The sequence below is a fragment of the Tachysurus fulvidraco genome, chromosome 21, assembly GCF_022655615.1.
Source record: "Tachysurus fulvidraco isolate hzauxx_2018 chromosome 21, HZAU_PFXX_2.0, whole genome shotgun sequence".
Classification (NCBI taxonomy): domain Eukaryota; kingdom Metazoa; phylum Chordata; class Actinopteri; order Siluriformes; family Bagridae; genus Tachysurus; species Tachysurus fulvidraco.
In genome coordinates, this window is record NC_062538.1 from 17703946 (window position 1) to 17722524 (window position 18579).

The 18579-nt window shown below is 37.8% G+C and overlaps 1 protein-coding gene across 2 annotated transcripts in view; it reads right to left on the minus strand.

Moving 5' to 3' along the window:
• The window catches only part of si:ch211-196i2.1 (collagen alpha-1(I) chain), a 61269-nt gene that overhangs the window by 38069 nt on the left and 4621 nt on the right, over positions 1–18579 (minus strand). For both annotated transcript variants that reach the window (XR_007139048.1, XM_027142422.2), the window contains exons 2-6: positions 5329–5473; positions 5088–5246; positions 4301–4496; positions 999–1130; positions 478–564 (exon numbers count right to left, since the gene is read on the minus strand). Coding sequence is in view for 1 of the 2 variants with exons in the window: in XM_027142422.2 (XP_026998223.2) it covers positions 478–564; positions 999–1130; positions 4301–4496; positions 5088–5246; positions 5329–5473 (719 nt within the window). In the remaining variant the exon portion in view is untranslated. The remainder of the gene's footprint in view (positions 1–477; positions 565–998; positions 1131–4300; positions 4497–5087; positions 5247–5328; positions 5474–18579) is intronic.

Below are 18579 nucleotides of genomic sequence, written 5' to 3' on the forward strand. Positions count from 1 at the left end.
TAAATTTAGTCACATGAAGCTCAAAATGCAGAAACAAACGCAAATAAAAAAGATCACTTCAGTGACTTTGAATTTAGTTATTTGAGCATGAGGCAATTAAACAAACAAGCAGCGATTGTGGACAAATTTCTTTGTATAGAATTTCTTGTTAAACATGTTGCATTGCTTTAAGGTTCCTGGCCTTGTTGTACTTTGAATACAACAGGTAACCATGCACTTGTATAATAGTTTTCTGATAGCAAAGTAAATTCTACAGGCCCTGTCCTGTTTATTTAAAGCTTATAACACAAGACTAATTAACACATGATGAATCATCACCTATTGTTAATAAATATGTGTTCTGTGTTGTGTTTGAGGAGATTAGAATGGGGCAAAGCACAAGACCTTTTTCAACCTGTCTCTCCTAAAGGTTTTGGATAACATGCATAAACCAGTGGTCCATTTACGCTGATGGGGTAGAGGAAAAGAAATCCTTACACTTGTTGACATGCGGCTCAAGCCCCTGTTCTCTGGGTCAGAACCGTCCAGTAAATCCTCTAAGTCATTTGAGGACAGCAAAAGTTCCTGAAACAAGCAAAAGACAGTAAATTTTCCTATTGTGGGACAAACATAGGAATATCTTATCTTATCTCTTATCTTATCTTAAAGTGATCAGACATAAAAGTGGTGCATAAAGGTTGTGTTGCCAGTGGCTTGAATATGACCTGCTGGGATGATGAAAAAAGCAGATTTTCCTTACACTCCATCCTAATCATATCTTTCCAAATTAGATAACTGATTATTTGACAGCAATTTTTTTTAATCGATGGATCATATATAGCACGTTGTGTTACTGTTTTCAGTTTCTATGGCATATTATAGACGTTTAAAGTGCAATGCAAATACACAGCATCTCTGAAGAGTAGAGGTGTAAACCATGACCGGGATCCTGCAGGATCTATCAAGGAAACGCTTTCCGTTATGGATGAAGGAAAAACTGTGTAGCTACAGTAACTTACTTCTGGAACTTGAATGTGTGGGAAGTGTCTGGGTTTCTGAGCAGCTCCATCACATTGTGGTAAAGACAGTTCACACTGATCTCTGGCTGCATCTGGCTCCCCCATTATGAATATCACCTGTTTCAGATCACCCTAGGCATATAAAACATACATACACAAATGAAAGTTCATGAAAATGTTGGTTCTAATGCCACTTCTCTCCGCCAGTGAGTTCAATGTGTAAACGTTTGACAAGCCTCTAAGATAATGCACTACATGAGATCATTGTAACAGGCACTACATACTGTAGAATTCATGCAGTATTAACCCTCATTATCCTACGTTTACCTTTGCTGCAGCTGTCCAAAACTCTTTCACTAAATATCATTAAGCATTCCATCCATCATTCAAATGTAGCATTCAACCATTAGTCCTTAACGGTAGTGGAGGTTCCAATAAACTCTATCCAAAATTCTATACAAGCCAGCTGCTTTTAATGTATTACTGGAATTCTCGATTAGGAAACGTATCTACTGTACAGTATATCAGACATGAGCAATATGCCACTCAGCTCACTAATGCTCTTGTTGAGCACATATGGGTGTGACTGTCAATGGTCAACATGAGATACATTGACCCTTGAGTGTATAAATCTTATTATAACTTTTGAACTTGAGGTCTGTAAGCACTGCAGATCACTCCAGGGAACCTCTAGAGCTCTGTTTTTAAGTGGACATGTGATTGTCTCCCTACTCTTCATCTGAGTCGCTGGCATTTCTGTGGAATGAGATTAACCCTTTCCACCCTAGGTCTATTTTTCTGCCTTGAAAACAACATGCTCTATTTCAAACGAGTATTTCGCAAAACCTGCAAGGAGTATTTGAATTATTCTGGTACCAATAAATGTAACACATGTTAGATTGCTGTTACAATACGTATATATAGTACCAGGTCAGAGTAAGAGAAGATGGAACACAGCAAAAATGTAAAAAATAAAATTCTGCCTGACAAAATATTACAATTGTAGACAGTATATCTCTTTCAATTCATGCAGTGAAAGCCTAAAAACTCCAGAAATCTATTTTATAACATCTTACCATTAACTGTTTTAAGTTTGATTTAGCAATTGCGTATCAGAGATATTAGTGAGAGGTTTTTCTAGAGGCACACTCTCCTGTGCCAGGTTGGAACACCACTGTATCGGAGTTTCAATAGCTACCGAACTATAAAACTTAATTTAATTGATTTATATGTCACTATAATTGTTCATTTTATCCAAATATAACAATTTGTTTCAGAATCTACCCACCACTACCTACAGTAAAAAGACAAACTTGACTTGTTTCTTAAACCAAGTCATTTTCCGTTTCGTGTGGTTTCAGCGTTAAAAAAGGAAAAATAACGTGAGAAAATCCTGTAGAACGTTGAGTTAGTGAATGACATGACATTTAAAAGGGCATAAACTTTGTTTTGCGAGACATCGGCTGGGTGTATTTTCATGTATGACCCACCTATCGAAAGGTCTAAGCCAATAGAATCAAATGGAAATTTGCGTACTTTGAAGCACAATCCAATAGTAAGGCAGTAAAGTCAGTAGTCAGGAATGATGGCCAATAAACTTCTTGGATTTGTAAGTCTCCCACAGACACAGGAAGTAACAGAGACAATAAGCAGGAGACTGGGTTTTTTCTCTTGGAATGTTTACATTTACAGCATTTAGCAGACAGCCTTATCCAGAGTGACTTACATTATACAACTGAGCAATTGAGGGTTAAGGACCTTGCTCAGGGACCCTGCTTGGTGGACCTGGGAATCAAACTCATGACCTTCTGATAAGTAGTCCAACACCTTAACCACTGAGCTACCAAACCCACATCCCAGCACATTATAAATATGATTTATAATCCTGAAACACCAAAGGTAATTTTTTAATGTCATAAAGTTGTTTTGTGTTTTTTTTCCTTAAAATTCTGTAAATCTTGTTCACACACTGATGATCCTTATAGCTTTGGATTCTTTGCTTTCTGGTGCATCTAAGATTGTGTTTGTGTTATTGGATGATTACAGTTGTCACATTTCCTTTATACAACATGTTTACCAAGTTTTTCGGTCTGTTGATTTAACTGCTTGGTGTTGGATTTCTGCTTTATTTAAGTGAAAATAGTCGTGTAAATAATGTTAATATAGTTTCTTCACATTGTTTTTAGGTATGCAGCATGTGTGGATACATATGAACCTGATTTACATATTAAGCTCCTTAGTAAGCTACCGGGGCTCTCAGGTGGAAGAGGCCTGTATTTTAGATATGATATGGTTCATATAATAGCTAGTCAAAGCTGCATGTGCTATTTAGCAAAACAAGACAATAGACTATAGACCTAATCGTGTGACCAATTTGTAGTTATCTACAGTACAGACCAAAAGTTTGGACACACCTTCCAAAAGTTTGGACACACCACCTTTTCAAGAGGACAATGACCCCAAACACACCTCCAGGCTGTGTAAGGGCTATTTGACCATGAAGGAGAGTGATGGGGTGCTGCACCAGATGACCTGGCGTCCACAGTCACCAGACCTGAACCCAATCGAGATGGTTTGGGGTGAGATGGACCGCAGAGTGAAGGCAAAAGGGCCAACAAGTGCTAAGCATCTCTGGGAACTCCTTCAAGACTGTTGGAATACCATTTCAGGTGACTACCTCTTGAAGCTCAACAAGAGAATGCCAAGAGTGTGCAAAGCAGTAATCAAAGCAAAAGGTGGCTACTGAAGAACCTAGAATATGACATATTTTCAGTTGTTTCAAACTTTTTTGTTATGTACGTATATAATTCCACATTTGTTAATTCATAGTTTTGATGCCTTCAGTATGAATCTACAATTTTCATAGTCATGAAAATAAAGAAAACTCTTTGAATGAGAAGGTGAGTCCAAACTTTTGGCCTGTACTGTATGTTGTCTTGTAACAGTAAAAAAAAATAGGATCTGGTTTTCCTGAGAGATTGCATGATGGAAAATGCATCACGCTTTCAGATAAGTGACACCACAGATGTTCCTGATCCCCCTTATGGCACACATACCGCTGTTATTAATAATTCATTCCCCATAAACACATTGGGGATTAGGTAGTCTGTAGTAACAAGTTTCAAGTTTGGGGATGGCCTCGTGAATCGTCTGGTGCAGAAAAGTAGGATTACATGACTTTCAGTCAGCTATCAAGTGGGTCAAAGACAGCTTTGTACATTGAGTTTGTTGTAAATGATTACAGTTTGATCACATATGGAACTGAAGAAGTCTAATCATTTAAAATAACTGAGCAGTTTTACCTCAAATGGTATTTCAAAGCCCTCAATAATTCCTCCAACGATGATAAGCCCGTCAGTGGTGACTTCCAGACCCTCCTTGTATGCCCAGTCTACACTTTCGACCAGGGCGCAGTCCACATACAACACAAGCCGGCCAGTCGACACACTCACTGCCACTTGATGCCAATTTCCATCAGACAACACAGCCACGGGAAACCTAAAATAAACCAGACATAGCTAAAAACTACATCATGTGACCACGTATTAAATAAATAGCTTTCTCGATCTGAAATATTAAAGAAATATTTATATATCTAACAGAATATGCTAGAAACACATGGAGGACTTCCGTGATAAATGAAAGAAACATTCATGTCAAATGACTTCACAATATGAATCCTTTATTTTAGGCATAAGTGAGTAATTTTCAGCCAACTACAATTTCTGTGATCAGATAATCAACATGCTTGCTGTGTGGGGTCTGACTTTAAAGATCTGTGAATTATTTTGCAATAATAGATTAATTCTAACCCACATAATTATCATGCTCTTTGTGAAGTTGCCACATTCACATGTGCACTTTATATTATTTTACACTCGTTTTGGAATTAGACCAAGAAACCACATTTGTTACTAAGTACTAATTCGTTTGCAATGTCGACTTTCGTATCTTGATACCTTGTACTGAAATGTACTAGAATAATAGCCTTACAACCACTGCCTACTTATCTATCTTTTCTGGACAAACTTTTTTGCAGGTTTCATCCTGCTAGAGAGTGCTCATGTATGTGAACAAGCTTAGACTGACTCGTAATGGCGCTGCTGTGTACTGATAAAGGTGAAGTAGTGTGTGCTGATGCGGATCTGAAGGATGATGTGACCATCTGGGCAGAGGAACGTAAAGAGGCTACGGTCTTCATTCTGAGAACTGCGTAGCTGGAGCAGAAGGCTGAACTCATCAGCAAATCTGGGGGGGAAATAAATAAATAAATAAAAAGCAATAAATACTGGATCTTTAGTGAATAGGGTTACTAAAATTTTGTCATTACCTGTGGCCAAAAACTTGGTGTAAGGGTAAGGAGAGAGTGGAGTACTGTCCAACATGCAGCACTGGACATCCCTGATCTCCCAGTGCTACAGAGGCATTACTGCTGTTGGCCACCTGCCACAGCTGATCCAGTAGATTGATGCCTTCTACAGAGAGAGAGAGAGAGAGAGAGAGAGAGAGAGAGAGAGAGAGAGAGAGAGAGAGAGAGAGAGAGAGAGAGAGAGAGAGAGAGAGAGCAGATATAAGTGATCATTCCAGGAAACATGGCAAAGCACAATGACTCTTCCTGAGTCTTTGCCTGAGGTAGCTTAAATCACAAGTTAACACATCAGTATAATAAATGCTGGCAACATCTGTTTTCAGAGTAAGCTCAGGTGCAGATGAAAGATTAGGGTCTATAAAAGCTGGTAGATTAAACGGTGAGGTCTGTTCCATGCAGGCCCCTTACAAGTCATTTGTGCTGCACAGGACCTGACAGCATGATGCAGAGTTTGCGTAATTCCTTGCAGGAAATCGCTTTTAATAAAAAAAACAGAAATGGGGATCAGAACCCTCATTAAAGGTTAGGCTATATTTTTAAAATCATACTCCACAAGACTAGCCACTGAATTAGACCTTTCACTCGTTTAATTTCCAGACACAATAGTTTATGCTCGAGTGTACAGTATAGGAGATGGAAAGAGTGCTAAAGCAAGCCAACATGGTAGTGAAGGTGATAAATAAACTGTTGTGACCTCCTAGGTGCTGTCAAGAAAGCTGCATTTAATCCAGCATAGAGAAAGGAACTTTGCATAAGCAGCACGGCAAGTGCAAAAAAACACACCTGCCAAGCCTGACAAATGGGAGCAAGGTTTCTCACCATGGTGGGCCAGGCAGTTCCTTTCTCACGTCATGCTGCTTAGAATCGATTAGTAGAAAATTCCAGCATGAGAGAAGGTTCTGATTATGACAGGCACCATTTACATGTACACATCATTTACATTCACACTTAGGTGTGTTTTTCTTTTCGTTCGGATGGATTACTTTACACAGGACACACAAACAGACATTGATTAGTACCTACTAAAAATAAAGCAACCTGTTATGTCTTTTAAAGCTGGCAGTGTAGAGCATTGGGAAGAAAATGCTCACTTTTCTATGAATTACTGTCAAATCTCAAGGGACCTCGAAAGAAAAAAGACCAAAAATGCACATGGTAAATGGCCTTAAATAGAAAGCCACTCTGGCCCAGAACCAAGTAAATCAATTAAAGCCTGTCACTAGCATGTGACTGAAAGGAAAGGGGGGAAATGAAACAGGTTAACTGAGAACAGCAGAACAAGAACATGGTTTGCACTCAGTGAATTTCCACAGACACACACAACACTTTATAGAGTATCACCTGGTATTTTTTTTCACTTTTGTGGGCCTTTGCTCAGTGAAGCCCTCTGGATTACAGTAGATGTACCCCATATAATCTTCTGCTGTTTTAGACCATCCACATTAAGGTTCTCCATTCTGAGATGAATTTCTGCTTATATTCCACAGTTATAAAAAGTGCTTATTTGCATTTCCATAGCCTTTCTCTTAGCTTGAACCAGCCTGATCCTTCTGCTCTGACCTCTCACACAAACAAACCATTTCTGTCTGCATAATCGCCACCCAGTCTTTAGACACTGTTGTGCATAAAATCAGCATTTTCTGAAATACTCAAACCAGGCCATCTGGCACCAACAACTGTGCCATGGTCTGTGTCACTGAGATCACTTTTTTCATCATTCTTGATTGAGGTGAACTTTATTTAATACCGCATGCACCACGATGCTGCTACATTACAGAACAATGACATGAATGAACAAGAATACAGTTTTTCCTAACAAAGTAGACTTGCTTTTGCTTTTGTGGCTTTAGACAGCTTCCTCGATTTCCTGTATAAGAACAGATAATTAAATAGAAATGGAAGTAAAATGAAAATGGAAACTGTTTGGTAAATAACTGAAGGAAAAATACAGAGCTGTTTTGCATGATCATCTAAAATTATAATTGGAATACACCAAATTCATGCATGCTCCCATATTTGCAACGTTATAGCAGTTACAGCATATACGAACAGTTTCAACACCACATCTGTCTAGACAAGGTCTTATTACAGAAAGAAACAGATTGATGTGCTTTGTTTTACTCTGAAACAAAACAGACACAAAACTGACACCATAAACAACACAAACCAGACACCTACAGTTGTTTAGTGTGTGTGTGTGTGTGTGTGTGTGTGTGTGTGTGTGTGTGTGTGTGTGTGTGTGTGTGTGTGTGTGTGTGTGTGTGTGTGTGTGTGTGTGTGATTAAACACCTTTTCTCCAACCTGAGGGCAAGTCCTGGGTCAGTCAATGTTTCAAAACAAACCCGCTCAAGCTCAAAGTCGTTTCTTGGTGACAACGGGGGTCGTGCAAAGCATCAGAAAAGGAACTGCAGGACTTTTGTTGACTTTTTTTTTATTAGTCAAGCCTTCTATGAGAGGTCCTGTGCAGCAGCCTGGGAGAGCATGTTCTATGCCAAATAGAACATTCCTTGCAAACACATCATGTCTGCAAGCAGCTTTTCTCTGTGCATATGCACACTTTGCACTGAGGTTCATTAAAGCATGAATAAAAACAAAACACAGCAAATGAATACACTTGTAACAACAGAAAAGGTAACATCTCTGCACATGGTGACTGTAAACACCTAGATACATCGGCGCTGAAATGATGTAATAAGAGATTAATATCCATTAGTATAATCTTAATATGTCATTTCTTAAGCATCCTTGCCAGAAGGTAACTGTGACTATACAAAAAAAAATTCCTTCCCAACAGATGTTAGCAAAGTAAACTCAGAAGTGGACGAAACATAAACCCATTAACCAGACCACAGTGTAAGTGAGCACTCCAATGTGCTGCCCAGTTACATGTTTTGATTGCCAGGAAATCTAACTAGCCTAAAAAATATTAGCTAACATAAGATAAGAAAAATGTATTTGTTCGCCAGTAAGGCTTTTTTCTTTATCGACTTGGACTAATATATATATATATATATATATATATATATATATATATATATATATATATATATATATATATATATATATATATATATATATATTCTCTATTTTTTAAGGAATGTTTCAATTTAAAGAGCCTGATTTAAAGAACATAGTTCATAGTTCTATCATTAGAACATAGATTGGACATCTACGGGTTTGTTCACTCTGAAATAAAGCATTAGATATTCTTCTTCTGCATCTGTCTGGCATGAGATGGATTGTACCCTGAGAAAAGGCTTTTCAGACAAATTGGTCATTAAGCCAGAACAATTTCACACAGATGGGGACTGTTTTGGACTCTGGTGTATCCTGTTAGTAATTACTGCATCGACTGCTGCATTTCTTCTGGGTCTTTTAAACCTCATTGCACTTTAACATCTTTAAATGAGCAATAAGCCACAAACTCACCCCCATTAATGCCAATGTCATACTGATGTGATCACTCATGTGTCTTTAAGCCTGATAAGGAAAAGCAGGTCATTAGACACACACATTTTTAACAAGTTAAACAAAGCTTGAGCATTCCGTTTACATTATGAAGTCAAAATCAACATCTTATTAATGTCTGTCCGGCCACAGGATTTGAGGAGACTCACATAAATAATCCCCAAAACGGCTTATTGTGTAGGAAGGGGAATCCATCACTGACCCCTGGTGAGGAAAGAATGACGTCTACAGAAGAGTCGACCCAAACCATAAAAGTGACCTTCATGCAGGCAAGTCATAAATAAGAGACCAAAGACAATTTTGAGATCAAAAGCCAAAAGCAGCATCTCAAGATAAATACTGTAAGAAAGACAAAACTGATTCAAACCAGTGACCATTATACAAGAATAAATACTAGCTCATATAGAACAGGAGTCAAAAAACAGACACAAAATATACATTACTAGAAACTAAAAATATGCTAACCGGTAATATAATGATTGTCTTGGATTGTAAAGCATGACTTTTTATATAAGATTAAAATCTTGACTTGTACTACAATTTTTAACTGTAAATTTTATAAGTAAACAGTACTGTTACATTTGAGTGGTAAATACCTGTGCTAAAAAATCTAATTAAATTAAATCCAACACACTCTCGCACACCTGACTTCAGGGTCCTCAATAACACAAGTTACCGCAAATTTGCTAAGCCAGTGTCCACACAAATCCCAGATTATGATTAGACTTGGACTCGAGTAGCCCCTGAAGAATTAGAAATTTTACTTGCATTTGAATGTATTGGAGAACAAATCATAAATTCATTATCTATTCCCCTGGGCAAGTATAAGCTTTCACTATGCACATCAACACTTAGTAGTTTTTCTCCTTCCTGTGGTTGTTGAAGCTTGCCTGCCGGGCAAATGTGAATGGAAACCTAATACGTAATTGCCTGTCTACCCCAGGAAGGTGAGGTGTTTAGATCTGAGAACTGCTAGCTGGAGAACTTGGTATGATATGATACATAATCCTTGAATATAATTAAAAACAAAATAATCAAAAGACTAAAACCTTTCTAAGTTCCAAATCTCTCGCTCTGATGGAGAGCCATACTTATCTAAAGAGATTGCCAGATGTGGCCTGCTTCTTTCATAGGAGGTGTTGAATGACTCTGGCATTCGTGATGGATTGCATATGTGTTGTACTGAAGAATAATCCACAATGGATTTGCCTACTCAGGTGTTATGTTAATAGACTGCATATGCAGTGTAAGCTGTATCTCACTTCAGACACAAAAGTGATCCTAGAAATTGGCTGACACTTCACCTTGATACAAGCAATGCTTATCGTTGTTTACTGTAATTAAAAGAAAGAAAAGATAGTTATGATCTGCTGTAACATTTCACACAGACACACAAATTTAAGCAGCTTTCTTTATAGATAATCAACACCATCCTTAACACCTCAAGACAAAGCATGTTTTGTTCAGTTCCAGGTCAGTTAATGGTACCTCAGCCTGATAAAAAAAAGTTGAGCGGCTGTTGATTAACAGGAACACCAATGTTGACTGTACACAGAACCTCAATGGCTCGGTTAAATCCAAATGACTTCATACTGTAATTGATATGGTGATTAAGGTGGACAATCCTGTGCTACAACACAGCTCTTCCATGGATCTGGTTTGCTCTACTCCATAGTTTTTCTGAAGGACCAGGTCTTTGAAGAAGAAGAAGAAGAAGAAGAAGAAGAAGAAGAAGAAGAAGAAGAAGAAGAAGAAGAAGAAAACCAGTTGCATGTTAGTTGCAGAGAGAATTTCCTGGCACGATTAATGTGCTGTGAAAGAAAGACCTCCAGGTCCCAGAAACAGCCTCATTGAAGATCAGTGGTTCAAAAACTAAGAAGGTCCGAGATAGGCAGGTGTACATCATTAAAGGCCATAGTAAACCATATGTAGTTTCACAGAGTACGGAGACAAAAGCCAGATTCCATCTCGATACTTGACACACGTCCCTGTTTTGGCACTTTCACCTAGCATGTCGAACAGGAATGACTTTCCTTTTGGACGGTTATATAAAATATATTATAGAAAACTGAACCAGGCGTCAGGTAGAGCTTAACTGATATTATCTGCATAGACACACGCGATACCAAGAATTGTGCTCATTGTGACTGTATTAATAAAACTGCTCTACCCATATTTGAGTGATTCTAACAATACAAATAAATGTTACTTATTTTTTACCTCAGTACTTTTCTGAAGTAAAACAATATGCAATTATACAAATTTAAATCTTACTCAATCCAATCTATGTAATGCATCTAAGCTGCCTCATGAATGTAAAAAATGAAGTTTATGAAGAAACAATAAATAAACTGTGCTAAACTGTGTTCTCACAATGTTCTCTAAACCATGTTCTTTATGGTATACACCACATTTTTTTTTTACCTTTTTGCTGTGAAAGTTGGAGCTAGCACAGTAGTGAATGAGCCACTCAGTCCTTTATATTGTCCACTCCATTGATATAAAATGACTGATTTCCAGTGATAAGTAAAGGAATTATGGCTTTCCGCTCTCTGCCCCCTTCATCTGGGCTCCATTTCCTCATTCTGAGGCAGTCTCTCTCCCCAGGCTCATGTTTCTCTAATGGGCTAGGAAAAGCCAGCAGCTACAACAATTATCTATCGAGGAGGTTGTGAGAAGAAAAAAGGCTGTAAGCCCTTAGAATTAATGGATTAAATCTTTTAACACAGGCTGAATGCACAGTCCACAGATTAACACACAGTGTAAAATGTGACGAGTTTTACTTACATCCTGTTATTCTCATATACAGTACACTGTTATTCATACTGTCATATACAGTATACTGAACCGAATAAAGGGCTTAATATGTTACATACTGTACCTTTCTTACTGTCACCTTCTGTCTACTGTTAACAACCTGAATATTATTTGTCAGCGATATGCTAAAATAATTGCTTTTCCCCTATATATCTGCTCAAACTGGGCTCATTGGACAGCCCTGAAGCTGAAGCATGAAATAGCAAACCAACAGACATTTCTTTTAAGTACTCGTCATCTGGAAAATGCTATGTGGGGATATGTATCCCCACTTTGGGGCCCAGAAAGGAAGAAGAGGCTAAATAAAATAAATAAATCCATCATACAGGAAAAGATGTGAATATGGGATATTCATGGCAAAAGAATGACTTTGTAGAGAACAATAGAAGATGCTTACACTTTTGTACACTACAGCTCTCTTTGCAAAATACATTGAAATATATAAATGAAATATAGATATATTTTTGCCCTTCCAACAAGATTTCCATCAATGTTAAATACATGTCTCTTTAATGAAAGCTTTACCATACCAATGATAACTTTTTTCTTTTTTTAAACACCAGCTAATTAATCGGCTTGGATTAAGTAAACCTAAACAAATTCCAATGGTGCTGGGTTATAAAATAGTTTCAAATCTTCCACTTAATGAATACAACACCTTTAGCCTTTGTCATTTGTTTTAATAATTAAACCCCTTTTCTTTCTTGAGCTAATTCGCTGGTATTGTAAACCTTTAACCACTTCGCTATAAGACACTACAGGTAAAGATGCATAGATGGAGAGCCAGTCAATACATGCCTGAGTTAAAGAAACAACTTATTAGGACATTTGACTAAAAAGAAAGTTGCATTGATGGAAACTGCTCTAGGTCAAATACTCCATGGATTATTGTAGGGCAGAATAGAGGTAATCACACGGTAATTTTAGGGCAGACAACTTTGAAATGTTTCTGTATGTCAGTGTGCTGTCAAAAATCTGTCCAGCTTAGACTTATGCTAGAGGGAAGAGTTAGCAATATGGATTGTCACCCTCTCAAGTATAATATTAAATCAAATCCTTTAAGAGATACATTTCACTGTCATGGGTGTTTGTTGTCTTACAGAGGACTTCTGTTTGTGTCCTGTTTTCTGTCTCTACTTCCTGGTTTTCCACAATTCATCTAATACCTCATCTTTTGATAATGCACAATAACACATATTATTACATCATTTTCAAATAATTACGTCCTTCAAATAATTTCCTCCATTATGTCAGACCATGTACTGTTATTCTTAAATAATATGATGAATAGAACGAACTTACTGTACAACTACCGTTGTCAACAAAAAGCTGTGTGAGAAATTGAACAATTATAAACAGACAAGTAAAGACATCATTAATTTATCTGAGGAAATGTATAACGAGTAACTATTAATGACTAATCTTAATAACACTATTTTGCAGAGCAAAACTTAAAGTCAGCTGTAAGTCTATTAGATGTGTGACTGAGTCGGGCCGACAAACAAAACAGACGTGTAGCCAATGAGCAGAAAGGGGCATGTCTTGACAATATGCAGCGGAGAGAGAGTTCAGTGCGCATGTGTGACATTGAATCATAGAATCAGTGATTGAAACATTGACATAGATAAATGGATGGATAAAAAAACGAAAAGCAAAAAAAGGCTTACGATAAGGCAAGAAGCAGGACTCGTGTTAATATAGGATCAGCTTTCCAGCGCTGGAGAGAACTAAAGGAGCGGGAAGGCCTGCGATTTTTCCTTCTCTATGACAGAGTAACGTTGGTTTTGTTTCACAGAACTAATATACGCCGTCCTTTGCACGATTATGCTTGTGTGTCATTTTTTTATTGTTTGTTTATCTGCAATTGTATTGTTCTTCCCTTCAGCTATGATAAAGACAAATTTCTTTCTATTAGTTGCCTGGGTTGCGCATGTATGTGTTGGTGGAGCTATCAATACAGGGGTGGGACCCATTTGGGTTAGGGGCGTGTTTGTTTTGGTGATTTCAAATGTCAACATTGGCTTTCAAACATCGTACACCCCACCTTTAAGCAGGTTCAACTCTCAAAGACTCCTTGAATCAAATGGTTTCTGTAAGCATGAGTGAAGCATAATGAAGTTCCAAGATACCCACTATGCAGTCCAGAATTATACAGCTAGAGCAAATGTTCAAAGATGATCTATGACTGTTTCCATCTCCAAATTCCAGCAATTATTTTACATGATTGTATGGATGTGGGCGCAGAATCCCTAAGAGAAAACTCAAGTGTTGGAAAATTACAAACTAGTTCTATGCTCTGAGAAACCAGACTGTGTTAGTGCTTTAACAGATGTGTGTAAGAGGAAGCTGAGGATGCGAGGTGCGTTTTACTGGGTGCTGGGTCAGATGTAGAGCCGAGCTTCCTCTCTCCTTCAGCGCACACAAGAGAAGGACCAGGACTGAGAGCATACACCATCTGGACAGCTAGCACCAAGCATCAAGCTCATAAAACCAATTTGCCCAGGCCATTTCCTCATGGAAAATAAACAGATGAAAATCATTACGTCCTTTAATCTTAGAAAATCAAAAATGACACTTCTCTAAGGGTATTTTTATCAAAACCTTTACTATCCATAACCTTTTGTATAGCCATGCAGGATGACTAGAACAGGTCTGAAGATTACAATGTATCTTTATAAAATTCTCTTGAAGTCTACTAAAAATGAACATGAGACATGACAAAACATAATGCTTTGCCAGTGAAAGAAGAAAATGGTGAACCGGTCCAGCATGTTCCACTGCCGTGCTCCCACCTGAAATGTACACACATAATAAACCATCCAGCTGTTATGATCACTGACTATTGTTTGAAACAATATTACACTGTGGTTGCGTTTAACTTTACTGTAAGTCACCGTAGGTCATATATGAAAGAAGTGCTTGTAAGAAGTGTGTTCGACATCAGATGAGAAAACCAGCTTGAGCACTGAGCAGACCTCTGGGGCATGATGTTATAAAGTCTGCAAGCATCTGAAAAAAAGTGTGCTGAAATGCCCTATTGAATCTGAAAACTACTTACGAGGGAACAACAGAAGGGCAGCCAGAATAGAACACTGGCTTTTCATTAAGTTTTCAAGCAAGAAACTGCAAACGTCAATTACACAACGCCTGGTTTATCTTTTCTGCTGCTGCAATCTGGTAAAAGACAGACATGCTGAAGTTTCTTTTAGAAGTGTGAGCAAATATTGAAGACTTTTAGTAATCAAAGGAACACTTTAATGTAAAGAAGGAGCTACATGTGTATTTAATGGATTGGGAGACATCCCCATCAACAGAGGAATTCCTCCAAAATACAGAATGTTTGCATGGAAGGCAAACATGGAAGAGGGGGATTATGTGGTGGACAAAGCACGTGCATCATTGGGGCCATGTTTTATTTTGTAATTGAAGATAAGAAAATTTCACTTAATTCAGATTAAGGTTGTTTTTTAAACCTTCTGTTCAGTTAAATACTAAGATATATTTTAAACCATGCTATAATGTAATAAGGCTTCATCACAACATGTTGCTATAGCTCAGAAGAAACTAACAGGATTAAATAAGTTATAAAGGGTTTCTACAGTCAAGCTGTTCAATTTTAAGTAAAATAAACATCACATGGTTGCAGCTTTCTCTAAGGATAGGCGCCATAGAAAGTGAAAAGGCAATCTTCAAACAAGTCCAGTATGACACATGCCTGAGGGTCTAGATTAAAAAAGACAGCACTGAGGGACCAATGATGTGGATCAGAAAAAACTCTACAGTACAATATAATCATCAGTGATTTAAGCCATGTTCATACCACAGCACTGTTTTCTAGTTCTTTCACAGTTCTTTAGTAATAACGTACGTGGACTTGGATGACAGACACTCCATGATGAACTGATATACTTGAATAAAGAATGTCATAAAGTGCGGAGACCTGAAACAAACTATGTGAGGAGACGTTTATTTTACATTTTGGCAGGAGTTTCAGGTCTCGGCACTTTATGACATTCAGAGGTAAAGTTTTGGCATTGGACAGAAGGCTGCATTTTTTGTCTTATGAACTTATCAAGAGAGAGAAAAAAGATGCAGAGGTGAAGAACCAAATGCTGTAACTTAAGTGAGTGGTCCTCAACATTACACTCATCTTTACACTAATAAAAATGAATAACATACAATTCCTTAATTGTCATCTGTAGTTTATATTTTCAACCTATAATTTTTATTCCCTACTTAAGATATCTCTTAGCATGCTAATGCCTCACTCTCCCATGTATAAAACAATTTGTAATGCCATGCTGATCAGAAGACTAGCTCATTGGTGAGGAATGGGATCTGATGAGCACCAGCTGCCGTGTTTGAGCAGTAAAGCTATGTTTGTTTAGGAAAGTTTCATATGACTGAAAAACAGTTAAAGTTTTGCCCGCAAAAGTTACCCCCAGTGCTCGTCAGGGTCAGTCATGTTGTGCAAGAAGCCACTCAAAGGGCATGACAACATTATAACTGCACTGACAATGGTGTTTCAAGCCATAAAGAAAGCACTTTTACATTTTTATGGAGTTTACGTTGTGGCTCGTATGCAGTGGCAAGGCTGACCTTTCAGGTTCAAGCTCCCCTGAGAGTAAATAAATGTCTGCACATGGGCAGACTGATCTACATGGAAGAAATGTTAACTAGCTCACTCGTTTTTAGCCTCATTCTTGCTCCAGTGAGTAAAACATACAAACCATACACAATCCTCGTCTTTCACTTCCCTCTCTCCATTACGTCATGACTGAAACAGAATGATTTGGACAGAAATGTTATGTTTGCACAATGGTGTTAATTACTGAAATAACACGCCCAGGCCTTCATGAAGTCATACGTATGAAGATAATTTTATCAGCCACAATAATCATTGACTTGTGCAAATAAATCTGTAAGTCAGCGAATTTGAACAAAAGCCGGCAGCAGTGTTTACTTAAGCAGAAGGCATTTTGCAGGAACATGCAGCAGATGCTACCCTAGTGACTTATAAATGACACAATCTCACCTAGCGTGAGAGTAATTTTGGTCTGATGGTAGGGTGATTATTTCTGTGTGTGTGAGTGTGTGTGTGTGTGTGTGTGTGTGTGTGTGTGTGTGTGTGTGTGTGTGTGTGTGTGTGTGTGTGTGTGTGTGTGTGTGTGTGTGCATGTCACAGCTTAATGACAGGCTATAGCCATGAAACAGACTACTTACTGTATCGAGATAGATTAGATTGCTTCAAAAACAAATAGCAAAAGAAAAAAGGAAACTACAGGTTTGCAAGATGAAAAAGACTTAAACAAATTGAAAACATTTCATGGTTATTATGCAAAATTAATCTATACATAATCTCCCATAACACTAAAGTGTATAATGTTCTGAGTTTCTTAGGAAATCTCATATTTACAGATAAGATTGCATTAAGTGTTCACAATTACCAACAAGAAGTCATATGAATAGTAGAATGGAACCCATCTGTGTGCAATTATAGTGCCCTGTGTCCTCAATTTAAATACACCTGTTCCTGGAAGTTTGTTCCCTGGAGTTTGTAAAAGAACAAATCAAGTCTGAGACAAGGTTCTGGAAAACATCTTACAGAGCACCAATGAATCCATTATTTAATAATGGAAAGAATATGGCACAACCGCGACCCTGCCTAGAGGCGGCCATTAGGAGGGTATTAGTAAGAAAAAAACCCCCAAAAGGCTGAATACATGTGTAGAGTCATGACATAAGCCTGATAATGTATATTTCAATTCCTGATCATGTTTCCTTCATCCTCAGTCAGCCCGCATGTTTACCTTTCTTTGGGAAAAGCAAAGGCTACCTATAGACAGATAGTAAGCATGAGTGTTTGTTTCAAATGTGGCACCAATCCATCAACATGGCAGAAAATGGTTTTTACAGCATGGGATATATTTTGTCACTAATTGTGTGGCTGAATGGAAGAATGGAAGGATGAATAGAATGTCTTAACAAGTAGATGTCAAGCACGATTAACAACTGTCCTCTTATGCAGCTGTTCTTAATGTTGCGGACATGATGGATGCATTGTAGAAGGGCCTTAAAGGTAAACAAAGGGTAAGTAAAATAAATGAAAGCTTAAGATGGGTAACATGTCCTGACAAAATGCTCTAACCTGAATGACTAAGCACATGGGGCACAATCACAATGTGAAACATAAGGCAAGGAACTAAAAACTAATGTAAAATCGTTAGCTTTGCAGTTTAATTACGACTATAATTTACCATAAATATAAACATGCATATATTCACTCAAAAGGACATGTTTTGTTTTTTTATTGTGTAATCTTTCTGTTTTGCCCATCTTTGCAGTCTTAAAACAGTCTACCAGCCTAAAAATGTCAAAAACCTTGCATGAATTCTTCACCTAATGAATGGCATGCCTCAATCAAGTCATTGTTTGGCTACATGCCACACTGAAATAGAAGCATGACTATTCAATTCACTTTGCAATCAGATACCTGCTTTGAAAATGTCTGCAAATTTCCCCTTTGACAGGTTTTTATCAATACTAGAATGTTACTTGTGGTTGAGATACAAGCAAAAACAATATATATTTTTATGACGGATATCCTTGCTGAATTGTATCTAGCACTTTAGACAAATGTTTAGCTATTATGACTTGAAGGTACAGTTAAGTGTTATCCTACTACCATGTGAGTCAACATGTGGGGAATCACATGTATCCATTAAAAATAAATATGAATGGCCTGTTTGACCACTTCTGCCTAATTATCCTTGTTCATGGTGTCAACGCCAGGCTACCGTTAGAGTAAAAAAGGTGCAAACGGGTCAACATTGCCAAGTGTGTGCCAGAAGAAACAGGTTCATTGTGGGTTGTGAACAGTCCAAGTGTGTTTAACAACCTCACAAAAACATGATGTCATCTGGCATG